At 55.5% G+C, this 16,555-nt stretch overlaps 1 protein-coding gene across 1 annotated transcript in view; it reads left to right on the forward strand.

Annotated features, from left to right (window-relative positions):
* Positions 1-16,555, forward strand: part of KCNQ4 (potassium voltage-gated channel subfamily Q member 4) — a gene marked incomplete at its 5' end in the record, with an annotated part of 53,949 nt that overhangs the window by 14,608 nt on the left and 22,786 nt on the right. Inside the window, 2 exons of the mRNA XM_040455844.1 lie at positions 15,480-15,570; positions 16,254-16,380. Coding sequence (XP_040311778.1) covers positions 15,480-15,570; positions 16,254-16,380 — 218 coding nt within the window. The remainder of the gene's footprint in view (positions 1-15,479; positions 15,571-16,253; positions 16,381-16,555) is intronic.

Here is a 16,555-nt window from a genome sequence, read left to right on the forward strand (position 1 = left end):
CTATGGGGTAGCAGCCCCTCCCTGCCAGATTCCAGCATGGAACTATAAAGAGTCCAAGATTTTCAATTCAAACCTGGCCTTCCAGATCGTTATGAAGGTATACGCGTCAGGAAGGGTAAAACATAGTTTATCTAACAGCTGGCTAGCTTGATTTAAACTTTTAAATATTTAGACTAATAGTCTGTGTGTCCCATTTGTACTTCGTCTCCAACCCTGCCAGTGTTCAGGATGGGCTTGTATTTGCCCTCACTCCACCCACCCACATCTGCAGCCATCCCCAAATGCCTGTACCCAGAGTCCTCAGGCTTCCCAGGACAGTGGAAAGCCCTGACTCACTGATGCTCAAGGTCCTGGTGACCTGGTGGTCTTCCTGATTCCTGCCAAATACTGTCTGAGCATCTACTCAGCCAGCAAGGGCCTTGCCCTTGGTGGCTGGATTCTAATCAGGCGGTGGTTGGGGAGGTGGGGGCTGGACGGAGGCAAGAACAGCCTCAGCAGGAGGGAATCCTAGGGTACCTAGAGAGGGCCAGGAATCCAAAGGGGCTGGGGGAAGCACTTCTCCCTGAAGCAGATCGGGGATTCTTGGGGAGGAAGGGGGAACATCCCCAGGAGAGGAGAGAACGCAAAAGTCACCAAGGCAGAAATGTACAGGGGTGGAGTGTGTCTGACACTTGTGTGTTTCCAGCCTCAAGCTCTGGGCTGAGGAGCTTGGATTTTAGGTGGTAAATAGTAAGGAGCCATGGTAGGATTGTAAATGGGGGAGGAGCACTCAGACTGACAGAGGTAATGGACCAGCGGGGGTGGGGATGAATCATGGTAGTCAGTGAAGAGGTGGCTGGAGGGAGGAGGAATGGGGCTCGTCCCTCGATGGACAGGAGTAGGAAGCGGGAGGCTGTGAAGAAAGAGTTGACCTCCATTCTGCCTTCTGGAATCTCTTCTTCTGTCCCCTCTTCCTTCTGTCTCCTTCTCTCCCGTTCTATGGCCCTGTGTCTCCACACTGGGGAGAAAGGCACCTAACCCCAGACCCACCTCCCTAAGGAAGACCAGTTCACACCAGTGGTGAGTGGGAGGCCACAGCTGTATAAGAAGGCACCTGCTCATCATTCCTTCGCTTATTCACTCAACAGATATTTATTGATGACCCACAATGCACCAGACCCTGTGCTAGGTGTGGGAGAGATAGTAGTGAACAGGATAAAGTCGCTGTGTTCACGGAGCTTACATTATGGGGGACTTGGGGGCCAGAAACTGTAGCTTTCCTGGGTGTCCACCCTCTGGCTTGCTTGGCCCATGCCCCTGCATGCCTGGGAGAGGGGACTGTCTCCGTTACCCCCTCATTTGTTCCAGCTGCCCTAGTATCAGCATCCATGTCTCAGGACACTGGCGAGGGAGGTCTAATGCCCAGGGGCCCTGGCCACAGGGACTGCTCATCTCCATAAGATGAGTCCAGGCCTGGAGGTCAGGTTCTGGGCTCAGGCCCTAGTTCTTTTCACTCACAAATGAGTTGGAGCCCCTTACAAGGACCTTCCTGGCCTCAGTTTCTTTATCTGTTAAGTGTGGCTTTGGGGAAGCCCCGAGGAAATGAGGGGAGGAAAAGACCAGTCAATTCCAGTATTCCCCACTGGTGGACAGCAGAGGTGAAAGGATGCGAAGGACTCAATATCATCATCATTATCAACACAAGATAATAATGGCTGCTCTCTGTTGTATTCACTGTGGACCAGCCTCAGGCATCTTCTCATTTCACTTGTTCCTCACCACCAGCTCTGAATCTTCCCTCCCCATTTTTCAGATGAGGAAACTGAGTCTCAGCAAGGTGAAATGACTTGCTTGAGGTCACATACAAACCTAGCTGACTCTTGGAGCCCTTAAGGACGGTGCTGTGAGGGTGCTGCCTGGCACCTGCCCTCCTGGGCACTCAGCCTTGAAAGTAGTAACCCAGCCCTAGTGCCCCCCCCCCCCCCACCTCCGCCAGCGCCCTCGAGGGCTGGCACCACCCGGAGCCTGGGCGCTGGGTCCCGCGACGCTAGGCCAGGACAGTACGAGGGACTGGATCAGGCCAGGACCCGACTTAGGGGCCTTGGCACCTCTGTGCCCTGGGGCGCTCAGTGCCCGCACCCGGTACTAGGTGGGCAAGCCCCAGGCAGTAAGGGTGTCGCGCCCCCCTCTCCGCCCCCGTCCTCGGGGACGCGGCGGCACCTTCACACTTTCCGCTTGGCCCGCTGCTCGCCTTTCAGGCCGCCGCGTTTTCAATTGTTAATTTGGAAACGGAAAAAGAAGCCGGCGGGGCGGGGGAGGCCGCAGGGAGGTAACTGGAGCCGCAGCGCCGCCCCCGCCCCCGCCCCTCCTGCGTGTGGTGCCGGGTGTCGGCGAAGCTCCGCCCCTCCCGGGGACGACTCGGAGCCCCGCCCACCACAGTGTCCCGCCCCCACCCTTTGCCCCTCCCCTTGTAATAAGCCCTCCCCGTGCCGAAGAGGCGGGGCGGGCTCTGCGGACCCCGGAGCACGGAACTGCTGCGCGTCGGCAGTAGAGGAAGGGGCCCCTGCAGCGGAAGGGGGTAGAGCACCGTCAGGGGGGAGGAGTCCCCCAGGAGCTCTCCTCCCAGGAGCCCCACCCTCTCCCGAGGAGTCCCGCCCGGAGTCAGCCTCCTCTGTGTCCCTAAGTGAACCCAAGCCTTTCCGCACCCCCTCAGCGCTAGTTCCACCCCCCGACTCCAGACTCAGATCGGGCGTCCCTGGCCCCATTCGATAGACGAAGAAACTGAGTCCCAGAGAGGGACGGCTCACTTGCTCAAGGTCACACACACAAGTCTGAATTCTTGAGCCTGGCAGAGGTCAGGATCTGAGCGGAATTCAAGCCCTGTTCCTTGGGCTCTGATACTTGTAGGGTTCTGTCTTCCTCCGCTAGAAGAGGGTGAATCAGGACCAGAGAAGCAGTATGTCCCTTCCCTGACCTCCAACACCCTTTCTGTGGTTAATGAGCCATTGAAAGTTTTGCTTTGGTCTACCCTCACTCCTCCTTGCTATTATTACTCAATTATAGGGGGAGTTTTGGAGGTAGCCTTTCTATGCAAATGAGCACCATGCAAATGAAATGTAAAAGATCCTCTCCTCAGACTCCAGAAGTTGCTCAGGACAGGCAGCTTCTTTCTGGAGCTGCTAGGGCCTCACTTCCCAATTGAGAAGCTGAAATCACCAGTCCCAGATGGATCAGCGAAAAATAGGGCTCTCAGAGACCCTTCCTCAGGAGTAAAGCCAGACCCAGAGACAGCTTCCCCAACTCCTTAGCTTAGTGGTGGCAGAATCAGGATAGAGAGCACACTGACCCAGGTTCCTAGCTCTGTCCATGCCCTTGTGCCTCCCTTTCTGCAGCCCCAACCCTGACAAATAGCTCAGAGCCATCAAGCAGGCTCCTGGCTTTTAGAGGACTCTGAATCAGCCGGAACTAGGGGCTGGGCAGCCTTTCCTGTTAAAAGCAGAGGAACCTGAAAGGACGTCCGCAGATGTGCTTCTGGTTTCCAGCCTAAGACCCTCCTAAACCATCCTTCCACCTTGGCTGCAGAACAGGCCCAGAGAAGTTGTGCTCCTGGCCCAAGGTCATACAGCAAGCCTTTCCCAGCTGTCAGGGCCCACTGGAGTCAGTCTTGCTGGATTCAGTCCAGCTGGGCCTGGATTTGGGGTTCCTATGGGGAGCAAGGCTTTCAGGGCAGCTGTAACCAACTGCCCCAGGTGTGGCCCATGAGTTTGCATACTGCTTTGCTTGCTGATAGCAAAGGCATTGAAACACCCCTCCCCATCACGCCCCCTAAACCTCCCACTGGGTGGGATGCTCACTGGCTTGGGCCTATAGAGCTCCCAGGCTGGGCTCAGCCTTGGGGCCTGTACTCCCCAGGGGGCCCGGCCCTCCCTGAATCTCCTGTTCCACCCTGTCAGCTCTCGGTGCCCTCTCTTCTCCGGGAGTGCTGACAACCAAGTGTTGGGGACTAAGCTCTTTCCCCTGGTTTGGATTCTTCTCTTCCTCTCTCCTCCCCCCCTTTGCGAAAGTTCTGCTGATTCAGAGGACAGAAGGCTCCTTAGAGGTGACCCTTACCCCTACTGGGCTCAAGTAGCCGGAGGCCAGGGCAATCCTTGAACCCAGTGCCACCCTGTCACATACGGCAGGAAGGGCAGGGGCAAGGCCTGAGCCTGATGCCTGGATGAGGGAATTTTTGAGATGGGGGTGAGGGAGGGGCAGGTGCCTGGGTCCTGCTACAGGAAGAGGAGAACTCAGAAGGACATTACCTTAGGAATCAAGAAATCTGGGTGCCAGACCCAGCCATGCCGCCGATCTACTGTATGATCCCAGGTAGATCAGGCCTCTCTCTGGGACTCAGTTTCCCCTGTTTAAATGAGAGGATTGATTCACTCTAGGGGATCTTTCAGCGCTAAAAGAGTCAGCATCTGCTCACCTCCTGCCACCTCCATTCCCCTAGCACAAGTCACCGTCATCTTTTGCTTGAATCACACAACCGTCCCCCACCCCATCCCCTCTCTGCACCAATGTCTGTTCTCTACTCAACAGCCTGTGCTGTTGCAAACGCCAGTCGGATCGTGTTACTCCCTGCTTAGAACTCCCCATCTCACTTGGAGTAAAAGCCAAAATCCTCACAGGAGCCGGTAGATGATCTGCATCCCACCTCCTCTGCCCACCACTCTCCCTCTTCCTCACTCCGCTCTGGGGGCACTCCTTTCGTGGTGTTCTGGAATATACCAGGCAACCTCTGGCTCAGGTTTTTGCTCTTGCTTTTTCCCTCTCCTCGGAACCCGATTTGCCCAGATACCTGCGTGGCTCCCTCCCTCATTTCCTTGAGCTCTCTGCTGAAAAGTCACCTTCTCAATGCTATTTCCCCAACCAGCCTCTATAAAATAGTCCCCAACTCCCATACCCTTGCTCCTTCTCCCCTTTCCCCACCTAATTTTTCTCCATCATCATCTCACATTTTCAACCTTTACTTGCTTATTATCCGTCTCCCCCAGGAGACTGCACGCCCCACGAAGGCAGGGACGGTGCCTTTCTTTGTCGTCCGGCTCATGGGGAGCCCTCAGTAAATACCAAATCAGCAGCGAATCAGGCAGTGAGTGAGTGCTCCGGGGCCCTGGCCTGCGTGCTCAGGGCCACTCACCCCACCTGCTGCAGGAAGGGTCGAGATGTGCCGCCAGGAGTGGCCAGCAGGGCGGCGCGGGCACCCTGGAGGGTGGGTGGTGCCTGGGGTCCAGCGCCTAGGTTGTGCTCTCTCTCAGGGAGCCCCGTTCTGAGTTGGGCCTGGGGCATTCAAGGGGAAAAGGACAAGACCTCGACTAGCTCCTGGTCTGTGGGAGGAGGCAGTGCCTCAAACAGCCTTTCTCGAGTTGAAGTCATTGCCACGACTGACCGAGGTGGGCATAGAGATGGGGGTGGGGGATTAAGGGAGCCTGAGGTGGGCTCCCACCCGACCCAGCCGGGCTGGAGGAGGGGCAGACGTGAGGGAAGGAAGATCGGGAGGGGAAAAGTTGCTTGCTTTTGCAGGGTAGAGCTCTGACAATGGAGCGTCAAGTGCCAGCTTGGGCTCTGCGTGGTGGAGAGTGAGGTGGGGGGGTGGTGAGGGCCTTCCTTGCTTAGGAGCTTGGGCCTGAGCCTGTAAGTTGGTGGATTTCACACTTTTTAAAAAAGCAGCAAAGCTCTTCGTTCAAGTGGAATCTTATGCCAAGCCCAGAATGTAAAACTGAGTCACCCAAAGCCACATGGAGCTTTCTCAGGTGGAACTGGGGAAGCCTTCCATTGGCTATCTTGTTTAAGTGTTCAGAATCCAGGCTGCCTGTGCTCCACCCCTTACTTCGCTTTCGTTTTTTTTTTTTTTTTTTTTTGCTGGCCTCCTGCCGGGGAGCCCACGCTCCCTGTTTATTTGAGGAGTCCATGCTGCCTGGCCAGCCCTAAACAGATGGATGGCCCCTGCTCCCTCCTTGTTCCCACCCTTGACATGTTGCTCAGCCTACTTACCTGGTGCACCAGGTAGTCTGGCTGGCATGGGCAGAGGGAAGCAGCCAGAGCGAGTGGGAGGGTTTGGAGCCAGACCAGGTGGGAGAGGACGAGGCTATGACTCATGAAACACCTTGTCCAGAAGACACTGCCTTCCACATCCTACTGGGACCGAGACCATTCACACTAGCTCAGGAAAACCTGGCATGTGAAGGCGGAGGACACTCCTGCCAGGCTCGGGAAGAATTTCGTGGCATCACGGAGGGAGGCGCACTCCTGGGCTTCACCAAATAGAGAAGGGGAGATGAGGTTCGGGAACAGCGGCCTCACGTCCATTTCTTTCTCTGCTTCCCTGCCAACTTTGCTCTGTGGTTCTTAGTTCCATTCCTGAGAAAGATAACCTGACTGGCTGGGCCCCGCCTACAGGGGGACCTTTCTTGGGTCCGTCTCCAGCTCTAGACGAATCCGTGGTGGCGAGGAGAGCGGCAGGGAGCCATGTGGCCCCTCCAGGCCTGTGGTGGCTGTCAGAGCCGCCCCTGGGGCTGCCCATGTCCTTGTACATCCTGTGCATTGCCAAGGGGCCTGGCTGAGAAGACGTCAGTGGCACTGAAGTCCAGGCTCTGCTTAGGGCTGGGTCAGCCCGGAGCAGGGGATGCCTGTTTCTGGTGGGTCCATCCGGAGGGGTCAACTTTTTACAATTTTTCAGGCCAAAGGGGAACGCCTTTTTCTAATTGCTTCTCCAAGAGGGGCATTTTTTTCATATTTTGTACTATGTGCTGGCGGCCGCCGTCCCTCCAGGGACACCCTCAAAGAATCTGGAACTGAGCTGAGGGCTCAGCCCTCTCCCCTCCACCCCACTCTGGAAAATGCTAAGGCTGGAGGGGGTGGCCCCCTTCGCTCAATGTCCCCCACCTTCATGTTATGGACAGGGAAACTGAGGCTCCACTGAGACCTCATCCCTAAGCCTGAGCCCCCAGCATAGGCCTCCGGCCCAGAGAAGCAGCGGCCGCAGCCGCAGCCCTGGTGTGGGGCCCTGGGTCACGTGCTTTTGCTCCCTTTGCCATATTTAGAATCGCTGGATCAGGGGAAACTTCTCGTCCCAGCCCCTGAGGATTCTTGGAAAGAGCCTCGCTCTGAGGCCTGGCTGACTGCCCCTCCCCTCTATCCCCCTGCCAGAGAAAGTGAGAGCCTGCTCTCCCCAGAGGAGCCCAGGGCCCTCCAGACCACACTGCACCCCCGTGTCAGGGGGAGACTGTCAGGTCGGGCTGAGGTCCTTCCTTCACTATCAACTCTGGTTTGGGGTTTAAGAAGCCCTTTCCGGCTGGAAGGTGGTGGGGTTATGGCCTCTGTCCTCCAGGAACCTTGGCTGAATGGGGACAGACTGGCCCTAGCTGTCCCCAGGGGGAAGACAGAAGCTCGCCTTTGGGGTCCTGGTCTGGGAGGTGAGGAAGGGGTCACATACTCCCAAGGTCAGATGTAGAAATGAGGGAGCCAGCTGGTGGCCAAGCAGGCAACAGACCCTGGTTGTTGGGTCTGGGAGGAGGGACACTGGAGAGAAGGAAGAAGGCCCAGGACGAAGGAAGGGGCACGGCCTGGTTCTGCATTTACTCTAGCCTGACTGGAGGCTGGGGCATCCCCTCATCCCACTTGGCTGCTTCCTCCCTCAAGGAGCACCAAGCCCTGAAAACAAAACCAGAGGGGGCACCTGGTAGGCTCAACCGTTGGGCATGTGACTTGTGCTCTTGGGGACACGAGTTTGAGTCCCTCATTGGGCATAGAGATCACTTCAAGGGGTAAAAATTAAACAACAACAACAACAACAACAACAACAAAAACTCCCAAAACAAACCAAACCCAAAACGCACGTGTGGAGCACCTGTGATGTTCCGGCTCTTTTCTCCCATTCGTACAGCAGGGAATAATGGTCCTATGTTCCCACGGGGACCCCTCTCCGGGGCCTGGTCAGTTCCCTCCACACCAGCTGTTCAAATGCTCCCCACCTCCCCCAGGAAGGAGGCCTGACTCCTCTGTCACAGAGGAAGTGAAGTCAAAGCCCCCAGGGAGCTCTCTGGCTCCCTGGGCCCCCAACCTCAGGTTCCACCTAGCCCCTCCTCCTTGCCGCCTGTCCCAAGCTGGCTGGGGGCGGGGCCGGGGGGTGGGGGGTGGGGGGGTCCCTTCTGCTCAGCCCCAGCCCTGCCTGGCCGGGATCCGGGCCTCCCTGCTGTCCTGGGGACTTCATTCTATCGATCACTCCCCCTCTCTCCCCCATCTTCATCTTCTCCGTCTCTCTCGGCTCCTTCCACTCTGGCTCTTGAATCTTAAAATAAAAAACAAAGCCCAGTCCCAGTGCTCTGCGTCCTTCTCCGGCTCCTGTCTGCCTCTACTCTGTGCCGTCAGGCTTCTTTAGCCATCCGTACGCCCTCTGTTTCCTCTTTGTCGCTGCCCCTCTCCCTTTCTCATCCCACCTGGGCCTGTGCCAGGCCTCCCCTTGGTCTCCGCTGCCCTTGCCAAGGTGCCCAGGGACCGGCTTGTCACCAAATCCAGTGGACGTTTTTCAGGCTTTATCTTGCCTGACCTCTTGGCAGCATTTGACGCTGGCTTTCGCTCCCTCCCTCAAACCCTCTTGCTCCGCATCCTTGCTGCTTCTTTCTCCTGGTTTCCCTCCCGTCTCTGCCGGCAGCTCCTTCTGAGTCTGGGTGGAGTGTGCCTCCTCCCTCTGCACCTCTGGGGTCCCATTGGGTCGTTCTCCCAATGTGCCGCGTGCTCTCCGAACTCTCTCGGCCACTCCCGTGGCCTCTACCCCCGATGTGCCCCACGTCGGCACTTGCGGCTTCGGTCTGTCTTCATGCCCGTGACCGTTTGCCCGGTGCGCCGCAGCCCTGTCAGTCTCCACGTGTCCCAAATGGAGCTCATTGCCCCCAGCTGCCCCTCCAGCGGGGTCTCTCGTGTCTGCTCACTCACGGCACCTTCACCCACCAGGTGCCCGCACCAGAAGTATGAGAGTCATTGTCCCTCCTTTGTCCCCATTTCCAAATAATCACCAAATCCTCCTCCCTGAAACCTCCATCCATCCCCTTTGGTGCTGTCCCCTTCATCTCTCATCTGAATTATTGTGGAACTTTCTACCTGCTTTTCCCCATCGGTCTCCCTGCCTCCGGTCCATGCTCCACACTACCCCTGAGTGGTAGTCCTGGAGCACATAGCATACCACGTCATTCCTCCCTCGAAACTCTCCAATGGCTCCCCCTTGCCTTGAGGATAACATTCGTAATGCCTTAGGGTGCCCCTCGCGGCACCCACTGGATCTGGACCTCTGGTTTCTCCACTGCCCCTTCACTTCAGCCCCGTGTCATCCAGAACTGCTGGCCACCGGGGGCTGTCTGTAGGTCCCCACGTCTCGGGTGCCTGCACATATCCTGATTGCCCTGCTGGAGGCACTGGCCATCACCCTCTCCGTGTCTTCACCGATCCCTCCACATTGGCTCTATGGAAGCTGTCTTAGGACTCCCCCCGCCAACCCCCTTGGCAAACTGTTATCCCCTTGTCCATCCTATCACTGCTTTGCAATAGTTGTTAATTTCTTGGAGCAGGGGGAGGTCTGGGTTATTCATTTCTGGCTTTGCAATCAACCTGGCTGAGTATGGACGGCAAAGAACATTTCTTAAGTGAACGTGGCTCAGAGGTTAGGAGATAACCCCTTCTCTGCGGGTTAGAAACCAAACCCCCAACTCCTATCCCTACCTCTTCAGCCTCCAAGCATCTGTCTCTCCGGGGACATCCCCAGAGGATCTGGAACTGAGCCCATGGCTGACCCTCTCCCTTCTACCCCTCTGCTGGAGAGTCTTAAGGCTGACACCCCCCACTTCATGTTACAGATGGGGAAACTGAGGCCCAGAGAGGTAGTATGGCTTGGGGGTCCAGGTGGACTTGGGTTTAGGTCCTGGCCTTATGCCTTTTGGACAATCTAGTATGCCTTTCTTTTTTCTCCTTTTAAATAACTGCTTTATTGAGCTATAATTCACATACCATAAAATCCCCCCTTATAATTCGGTGTTTTTTAGTATACTCACAGAGTTGGGCAGCCATCATAGAGTATCCTTCCGAGCCTGTGCTTTCTCACCGATAAGCCTTGGGTAACTTTGACACTGCTCCCACAGGGTTGTTGTGAGAAGTAACTAAAAATAAGCATGGAGGGGGCGCCTGGGTGGCGCAGTCGGTTAAGCGTCCGACTTCAGCCAGGTCACGATCTCGCGGTCCGTGAGTTCGAGCCCCGCGTCAGGCTCTGGGCTGATGGCTCGGAGCCTGGAGCCTGTTTCCGATTCTGTGTCTCCCTCTCTCTCTGCCCCTCCCCCGTTCATGCTCTGTCTCTCTCTGTCCCAAAAATAAATAAACGTTGAAAAAAAAAAGCATGGAGGGGGCTTGGCCCAGTGTTTGGGGGTCACACGGTGAATTGGGGGCAAAGCTGATGTTGGCATGAGACCCACCTCCCCAGTAGGGCTTTCCTTGCTACCTCTGCCCCGTGGCTGTTTCTGGGCAGTGATTTCAAGAAGGTGGTGGGGGGAGAGTGAGGCGGGGAAGGCAATATTTGCAGTTGTTTAAAAAGCCGTGAGTTGGCTAATAATTGAGTCAGCCGCAGGCACGCCTATCAGCTGAGCCAGTGATTCTCAAAGTATGGTTCCCGGAGGAACAGCATTAGCATCACCAGGGAACTTTGTAGACATGCAAATTCTCCGGTCGGTCCCGCCTCATACTTACATTCTAGGAGTGAAGCCCAGAAGTCAGTACCTTAACAAGTCCTCTGGGTGATTCTGACACCAGCTGTAGTTCGAGAACCACAGATCTAAGCAAACCAGCTACCTATTCAGTCCCTAATCTCCTCACTGCCTTCCTGAATGAGCGGGATAGTCACAGCATGGGGGTGGAGGTGTGGAAGGGTTGTGATGAGTCTCAGGATAAGCCCAGCCAGGGAGAATCAGCCAGGCAGCACCCACCTGTCCCAGCACTGCCTCCTGGGCCGGGCAAGGGAGGACACGGGCCCCACACTGCAGCCAGACATGATGGGCAAAAATGTTCCAGAAAGCGGCAGTCTGACCTCTCTGTTGGGGCAATTATAGATGGCCCAAGCCAGCCAGCTCCTGCATACTACCTATAATTCTAGAGAGAGAGAAATTGGAGCCCCACAGGGGGCCAGAGGCAATCCTTAGTCCTTATTTGTTGCATGAATGAAGCCACATGGTGGTTCTGGAATTCACAACCAGACCCTGGCTTATAGCTCCTTCTCTCTGTCTCCTCTCTGCCTAAGCTCCAGACACTGATCTCCCTTCTGCTGTCCCAAGAGTGGGTGTCTGTGTGAGGACCCCTCAGGAGGACCGAGGTAGCCTGAGGGATCACACTGATTCACTGATTTGGAACAAGTCTATCCCTCCTTCCTGAGCCCCGTTTCATCATCTGGAAGATGGGGATAATTATTCAGGTGCCTGGGACACAAGATGTTCTTTATCAGATTTAATGTATCTGTTCCACTGTATTGAGCGTCTGGGGCGGAGAAACTCTCAACCAGTGTATGAAGGCAGGGGAAGTGAAGTTCAGGGGCTTTTTAAACAGTTTACCACATGGAGCTGGTCAAGGTCAGAGACCTGCCTTCTCTTCCCTTCTCAGGAAGGGCGCTGGGGGAGTCCAACAGGTCAGGGATGGATGTGCTTAGAGCTTTGGGAGCCTTCTCAGTGGGTACAAATTGGGGGCTTTTGGTGACATGGTGCTTTAATGTTTGTTTCATGTGAATTTCTGCTATTCATTTACTCAGTCTATGAAAAAAATAAAGCAGAGCAAGGAGAGAGAGAGTGGGGATGGGGCTATTATTCTGGAGAGGGGGTGGTTAGGGAAGGCCTCTCGGAGGAAGTGATGTTTGAACAGAGACCTGTATGAGTAAAGGAGCAATAAATAGGCAGAGGAAGCAACAAAGCAAGTGCCAAGCCTGGAGGTGGCAATGGGTTTGGTGTTCCAGGAATGGCATGGAGGTCGGGGTCATCGGAACAACGTGATGGAGGCAGGGGAGGGGAGGAGATGAAGTCTGAGAGGTGGGGTGGGGGCCAGAGCTCACGGGGCCTTGCTGCACATGCTGGGGAGTTTAACGTTCGCTCTCAAATGTGATGGGAATTTGGAAGTCAGGGGAGAGTTGGAGGAGAGTGATGGCGTCCAACTTTGCATTGTAGGAAGATCACGCCAGCTTTTTTGGAGAGAGTGGGTCACGGCTGGGCCAGAGTGGAGGCAGGGAGGCCAATCAGAGACGAGGTGGTGGCGGCTTGGTCAGGATGGTGAGCTGTGGACTGTGCAGGGATTTATTCTGAAGGTAGAGCCAATAGAAATTGCTAAAGGGCAGGATGTGGAGGGTGAGGGAAAGGGAAAATCAAAGGCAACTCTTAGATACTTGGCCCGAGCCCCTGGGCGGCAGGTGGTGCCATTTACTGGGATGGGGAGACTGGAGGGAAACAAGATTTGAGGGCAAATGGAGTTTGGTTTTGAACATGTTTGGTTTGAGAGGCCACCAGACATCTGAGAAGAGATGCTGAGTAGACAGCTGGACATGTGAGCTGGACTCCTGGGGAGAGGCTGCCACGCCCTGTCACCTGCCAAACGGCAGAAGCGATTATGGTAAAGAGGTGGGGGCAGGATTGAAGGTGGCTCTTTCTCTGTACTTTTAAGGAAATGCATTTTAAAATTCCCATTAGTTTGTTATCACCCCTGTTTATTCTAACAAAATACGAGGAAATGCAGAGGAGCAAAAATGCAAAACAAAAGCCAAATCACTCTTAATCTTGCCACCCAGAGATAAGCCCTTCTGACTCTTGGTATGAATATTAAAAATATCTATATTTTATTTTTTAATGTTTATTTATTTATTTTGAGAGAGAAAGAGTGCGTGTGCATGGGGGGGGCAGAGAGAGAGAACCCAAGCAGGGATTCCCCCCCCCGATTTAAAAAATATTTTTTTAATGTTTATTATTTATTTTTGAGAGAGAGAGAGACAGAGACAGAGTGTGAGCAGGGGAGGGGCAGAGAGAGAGGGAGACAAAGAATCCGAAACAGCTCCAGGCTCCGAACTGTCAGCACAGAGCCAGACGCAGGGCTCGAACCCACAAACCGCAGCGTGAGATGATGGCCTGAGCTGAAGTCGGAAGCTTAAATGACTGAGCCACCCAGGAGCCACCCTCTTTTAAAAACTCCCCCCCCCCATTTTCAAAATATAGGTATTTGGGGGGCACCTGGGTGGCTCTGTCAGTTGGACGTCTGACTCTTGATTTTGGCTCAGGTCATGATCTCACAGTTCATGAGCTCAAGCCCCGCATCCAGCTCTGTGCTGACAGCACGGCGCCTGCTTGGGATTCTCTCTCTCCTTCTCTCTCTGCCCCTTCCCTGCTCATACTCTCTCTCTCAACATAAATAAATAAACATTAAAAAAAAGTAAAAACTGGGATCAGGTTTTATGATCTGCTTCTTTCATTTAGCCTATTGTGATGTGTCCATTTTATAGACATAGAAAGAACAGTGTTGGGAAAAATAAATTCCTGAAAGCCTCAGCAGGAAGCCCCTAGCGTGGCCCACTCACCCGCGGATCTGACATCAACTGAGCACTGGGACGGAAGGATTTCTGTCCAGGGCTGGGGTGAAGGCCCATCAAGATTTGGCTGCAGCCCTTCCCAGGGGAGGGGGTTGAATGAGATGACCTCAGCAGGGCGTTGGGGGGGCAGGCCCTCTGCCCCCGAGCCCTGGGTCAGCGGCCTTCCCCCCTCCCTGGGGGATGTGGTTTTCTGTGGTTAATTATTGAACATGAGGAGTGGGTACTCTCCCCGCTCCTCTCCCTGTGCCTTCTGTCTTTGCTGACTCAGCTCTCGCCTGGAACTGGCCAAGGAAGCCTCCTTCTCACTCATTCATTCAAAACCCTTTGCTGACATCTGCCACCTGCCTCCTCTACCCAAGGGCATGTGCTGGGATGCAGCCCTAAGCCTGCCCTCCAAGCAGCCTGGGAACCCCTGTCCAGGGAGGTAGAGCCATGCCCTTCATGGGTCTACCTCCCCATCAGCTTCCACCGTACAGATGTGGAGACTGGCTCAGGGAAGGGTAGGGGACTGTATAAGCCGGACCAGGATTTGAACCCAGGTCTCTCTGACCCTGAGCCCATGCCCCTGGCACCATGAAACACAAATGAAGCCATATGGAAAGTGACGTGGGCCACATACACGCAGGCAAGCACGGGGAAGGGGTGATCTGAAGAGGGAACAGTGAGGCGGAGGGCATCCCTGAGGCTTCCCAGAGCCGAGGGTGAGCAGAGACTCAGCAGGCTCCGACGCTGGGGTGTTTCAGGCAGGATGCCCTGCCAGCCGTCCCAGGCGGGGAGACGCTGGGAACATTTGGGGAACGCTGTGGGTCAGTTCATAAGGGATGTGTTTCCAGAGAAGCCCGTTCCCCCGGAGTCTCTTCCAGAGCACATGTGTGTCCGGCACATCCCCCTCCCAAAGAGCAGCGCTTCTGGGAGTCCAGATTCCTTGTGCTGCCTCTGCACGTATTCACGTACTGAGGCCTCCAGCCTCCCTCCTCATGCCCTTTCCCCCTCTTCCCGTCCACTGGGAAGTGGGGGACCCTGGCTCTAATCTCAACTCTGTCCTGGACATAGTGAGTGACCTTGGGTGAATCCCTTTCCCTGTCTGGGCCTCAGTTTCCTCATGTGTGTGTGGTTGGGGTTGTGGGAAGTGTTGGCTGAGCTGGCATATAAAGTTCTTCCCTTTTCTAAACGTCTCTCTCTGGGCTTCCCACAGCCCTCAGGGGAGTTCCAGGCCTCCATGGCATGGCTCCATGAGGCCTGATTCCCCTCCCTACCCCACTCTGAATCCTTCCCTCCTTCCCTGTCCTCCCTAGTCCCCTTTCCTTTCATAGTTGTCTCATTATTAATTCCCTAAGAGCCCACGAAGGCAGAGGCAATTGTCCCCATTCTGCAAATGGAGCGATGCTCCTGCCAACCTTGGAGTTCAGAGGGAGCAGAGACCCCTCCCTCAGCCGCTGACCGTGCCTGGCCCCCAGCTGACCTCTGAGATACTTCTCTTAAGACAGTCTTAAGACAGGGGGCACCACTTGTGAATGGCTGAGCCTGGAGGCGCTTCCTGACTGTGGGAGTTTGAGCTGGTGTGTTTCCACCACTAGCCCAGACAGACCTGCCGCCCCCCAGAGGAATGACCACCTCCCTAGGCTGCAGCCCGCATTGAAGGGAACTGAGAGGCCTGTAACGTGTCTGTGAGCTCAGTAGCCCAGACCTTGGGGCTTCTCCCTTTTTTTGTCCAGCACAGAACCACAACTCCAGGGAACCCTGATTCTGATTCTGCCTTCCGGATAATTCTTCCCAAATCCTCCTGCGACCCCGCAGCCCCCTGCCAGGGGCTCCTCGGCTGTCCTGTCCGTGCAGCATTCTAACCCTCTCCATGCTGCTATTGCAGATTTTTGCTGGTCTTCAGCTGCCTGGTGCTGTCCGTGCTGTCCACAATTCAGGAGCACCAGGAACTTGCCAACGAGTGTCTCCTCATCTTGGTGAGTGCCAGAGTCCGGGTCTGAGCGAGGTTGTGTAAGGTAGCACCTTGGGGTTCAGGGTAGAGGGACAGAGAGGCTTCTCCTACTGTGGCTCAGAGAGTGGCTTGCTATGCTGTGTTCCCGGAGTTGATGGCTGCCCCTCTCTGGACTTCATCTTCTGCTTTAGAGCAAGTGTTGAGGGACCTCCTGCCGCTAAGCCAGGGCTGATGTTGGGCTCAGAGAAGAGGTTGAAAAAGCCCTACTCCTTCTCAGGACCAAAACTGCTAACTCAACCTCTGGTGTGATTTATTTATTTATTTATTTATTTATTTTCTCTCTCTCTCTCTCTAAACAGAAGCACCTTGGAAGTGGACAGCTAACAGATAGCCACCCCTTAGGTCACCCAGTCAGGGTTACTGAGTCTGGGATAGCTGGGAGGGGGAGGGCAGAGTGAAGCTCAGAAAAAGCCAGACAGCTGGTGGACAGGAAATGGAAGACAGACTGGGGCTTTCAGTCTGTGGAAGGCGCCACGTGCCTTCTGGAATTCTCCTCGGGTCCAGACAGGTGTAAGAACGTCCAGGAGAGGTGGTCTGAGGAAATCCTGGTACCCCTAACCCAAGGACTCCGGGCTGGGCCGGTGCTGTGTGACCAGGGCCCTCGCTCCTGGAGGGTGGAGACGAGAACTCAGGCCCCTGGTCCCACAGGAATTCGTGATGATCGTGGTGTTTGGCCTGGAGTACATCATCCGCGTTTGGTCCGCGGGATGCTGCTGCCGCTACCGAGGATGGCAGGGCCGCTTCCGCTTTGCCAGAAAACCCTTCTGTGTCATCGGTAATAAGGCCTGCCCTGCCCGCGCCTGACCCCTGACCCCAAGCCTCAGGGTTGACGCCCTGATGCCACCCCTGACCCAGACCCTCGCTGCTGACAGAGATTCCACGACCCTCCCGACCCTTCCCTCCACGCCTCCCACCACGGTCCTCCCCCCTCCCTCCCCCCCGACAGCCCC

The sequence above is a fragment of the Herpailurus yagouaroundi genome, unplaced genomic scaffold, assembly GCF_014898765.1.
Source record: "Herpailurus yagouaroundi ecotype Mexico unplaced genomic scaffold, PumYag 77, whole genome shotgun sequence".
Taxonomy (NCBI): Eukaryota; Metazoa; Chordata; class Mammalia; order Carnivora; family Felidae; genus Herpailurus; species Herpailurus yagouaroundi.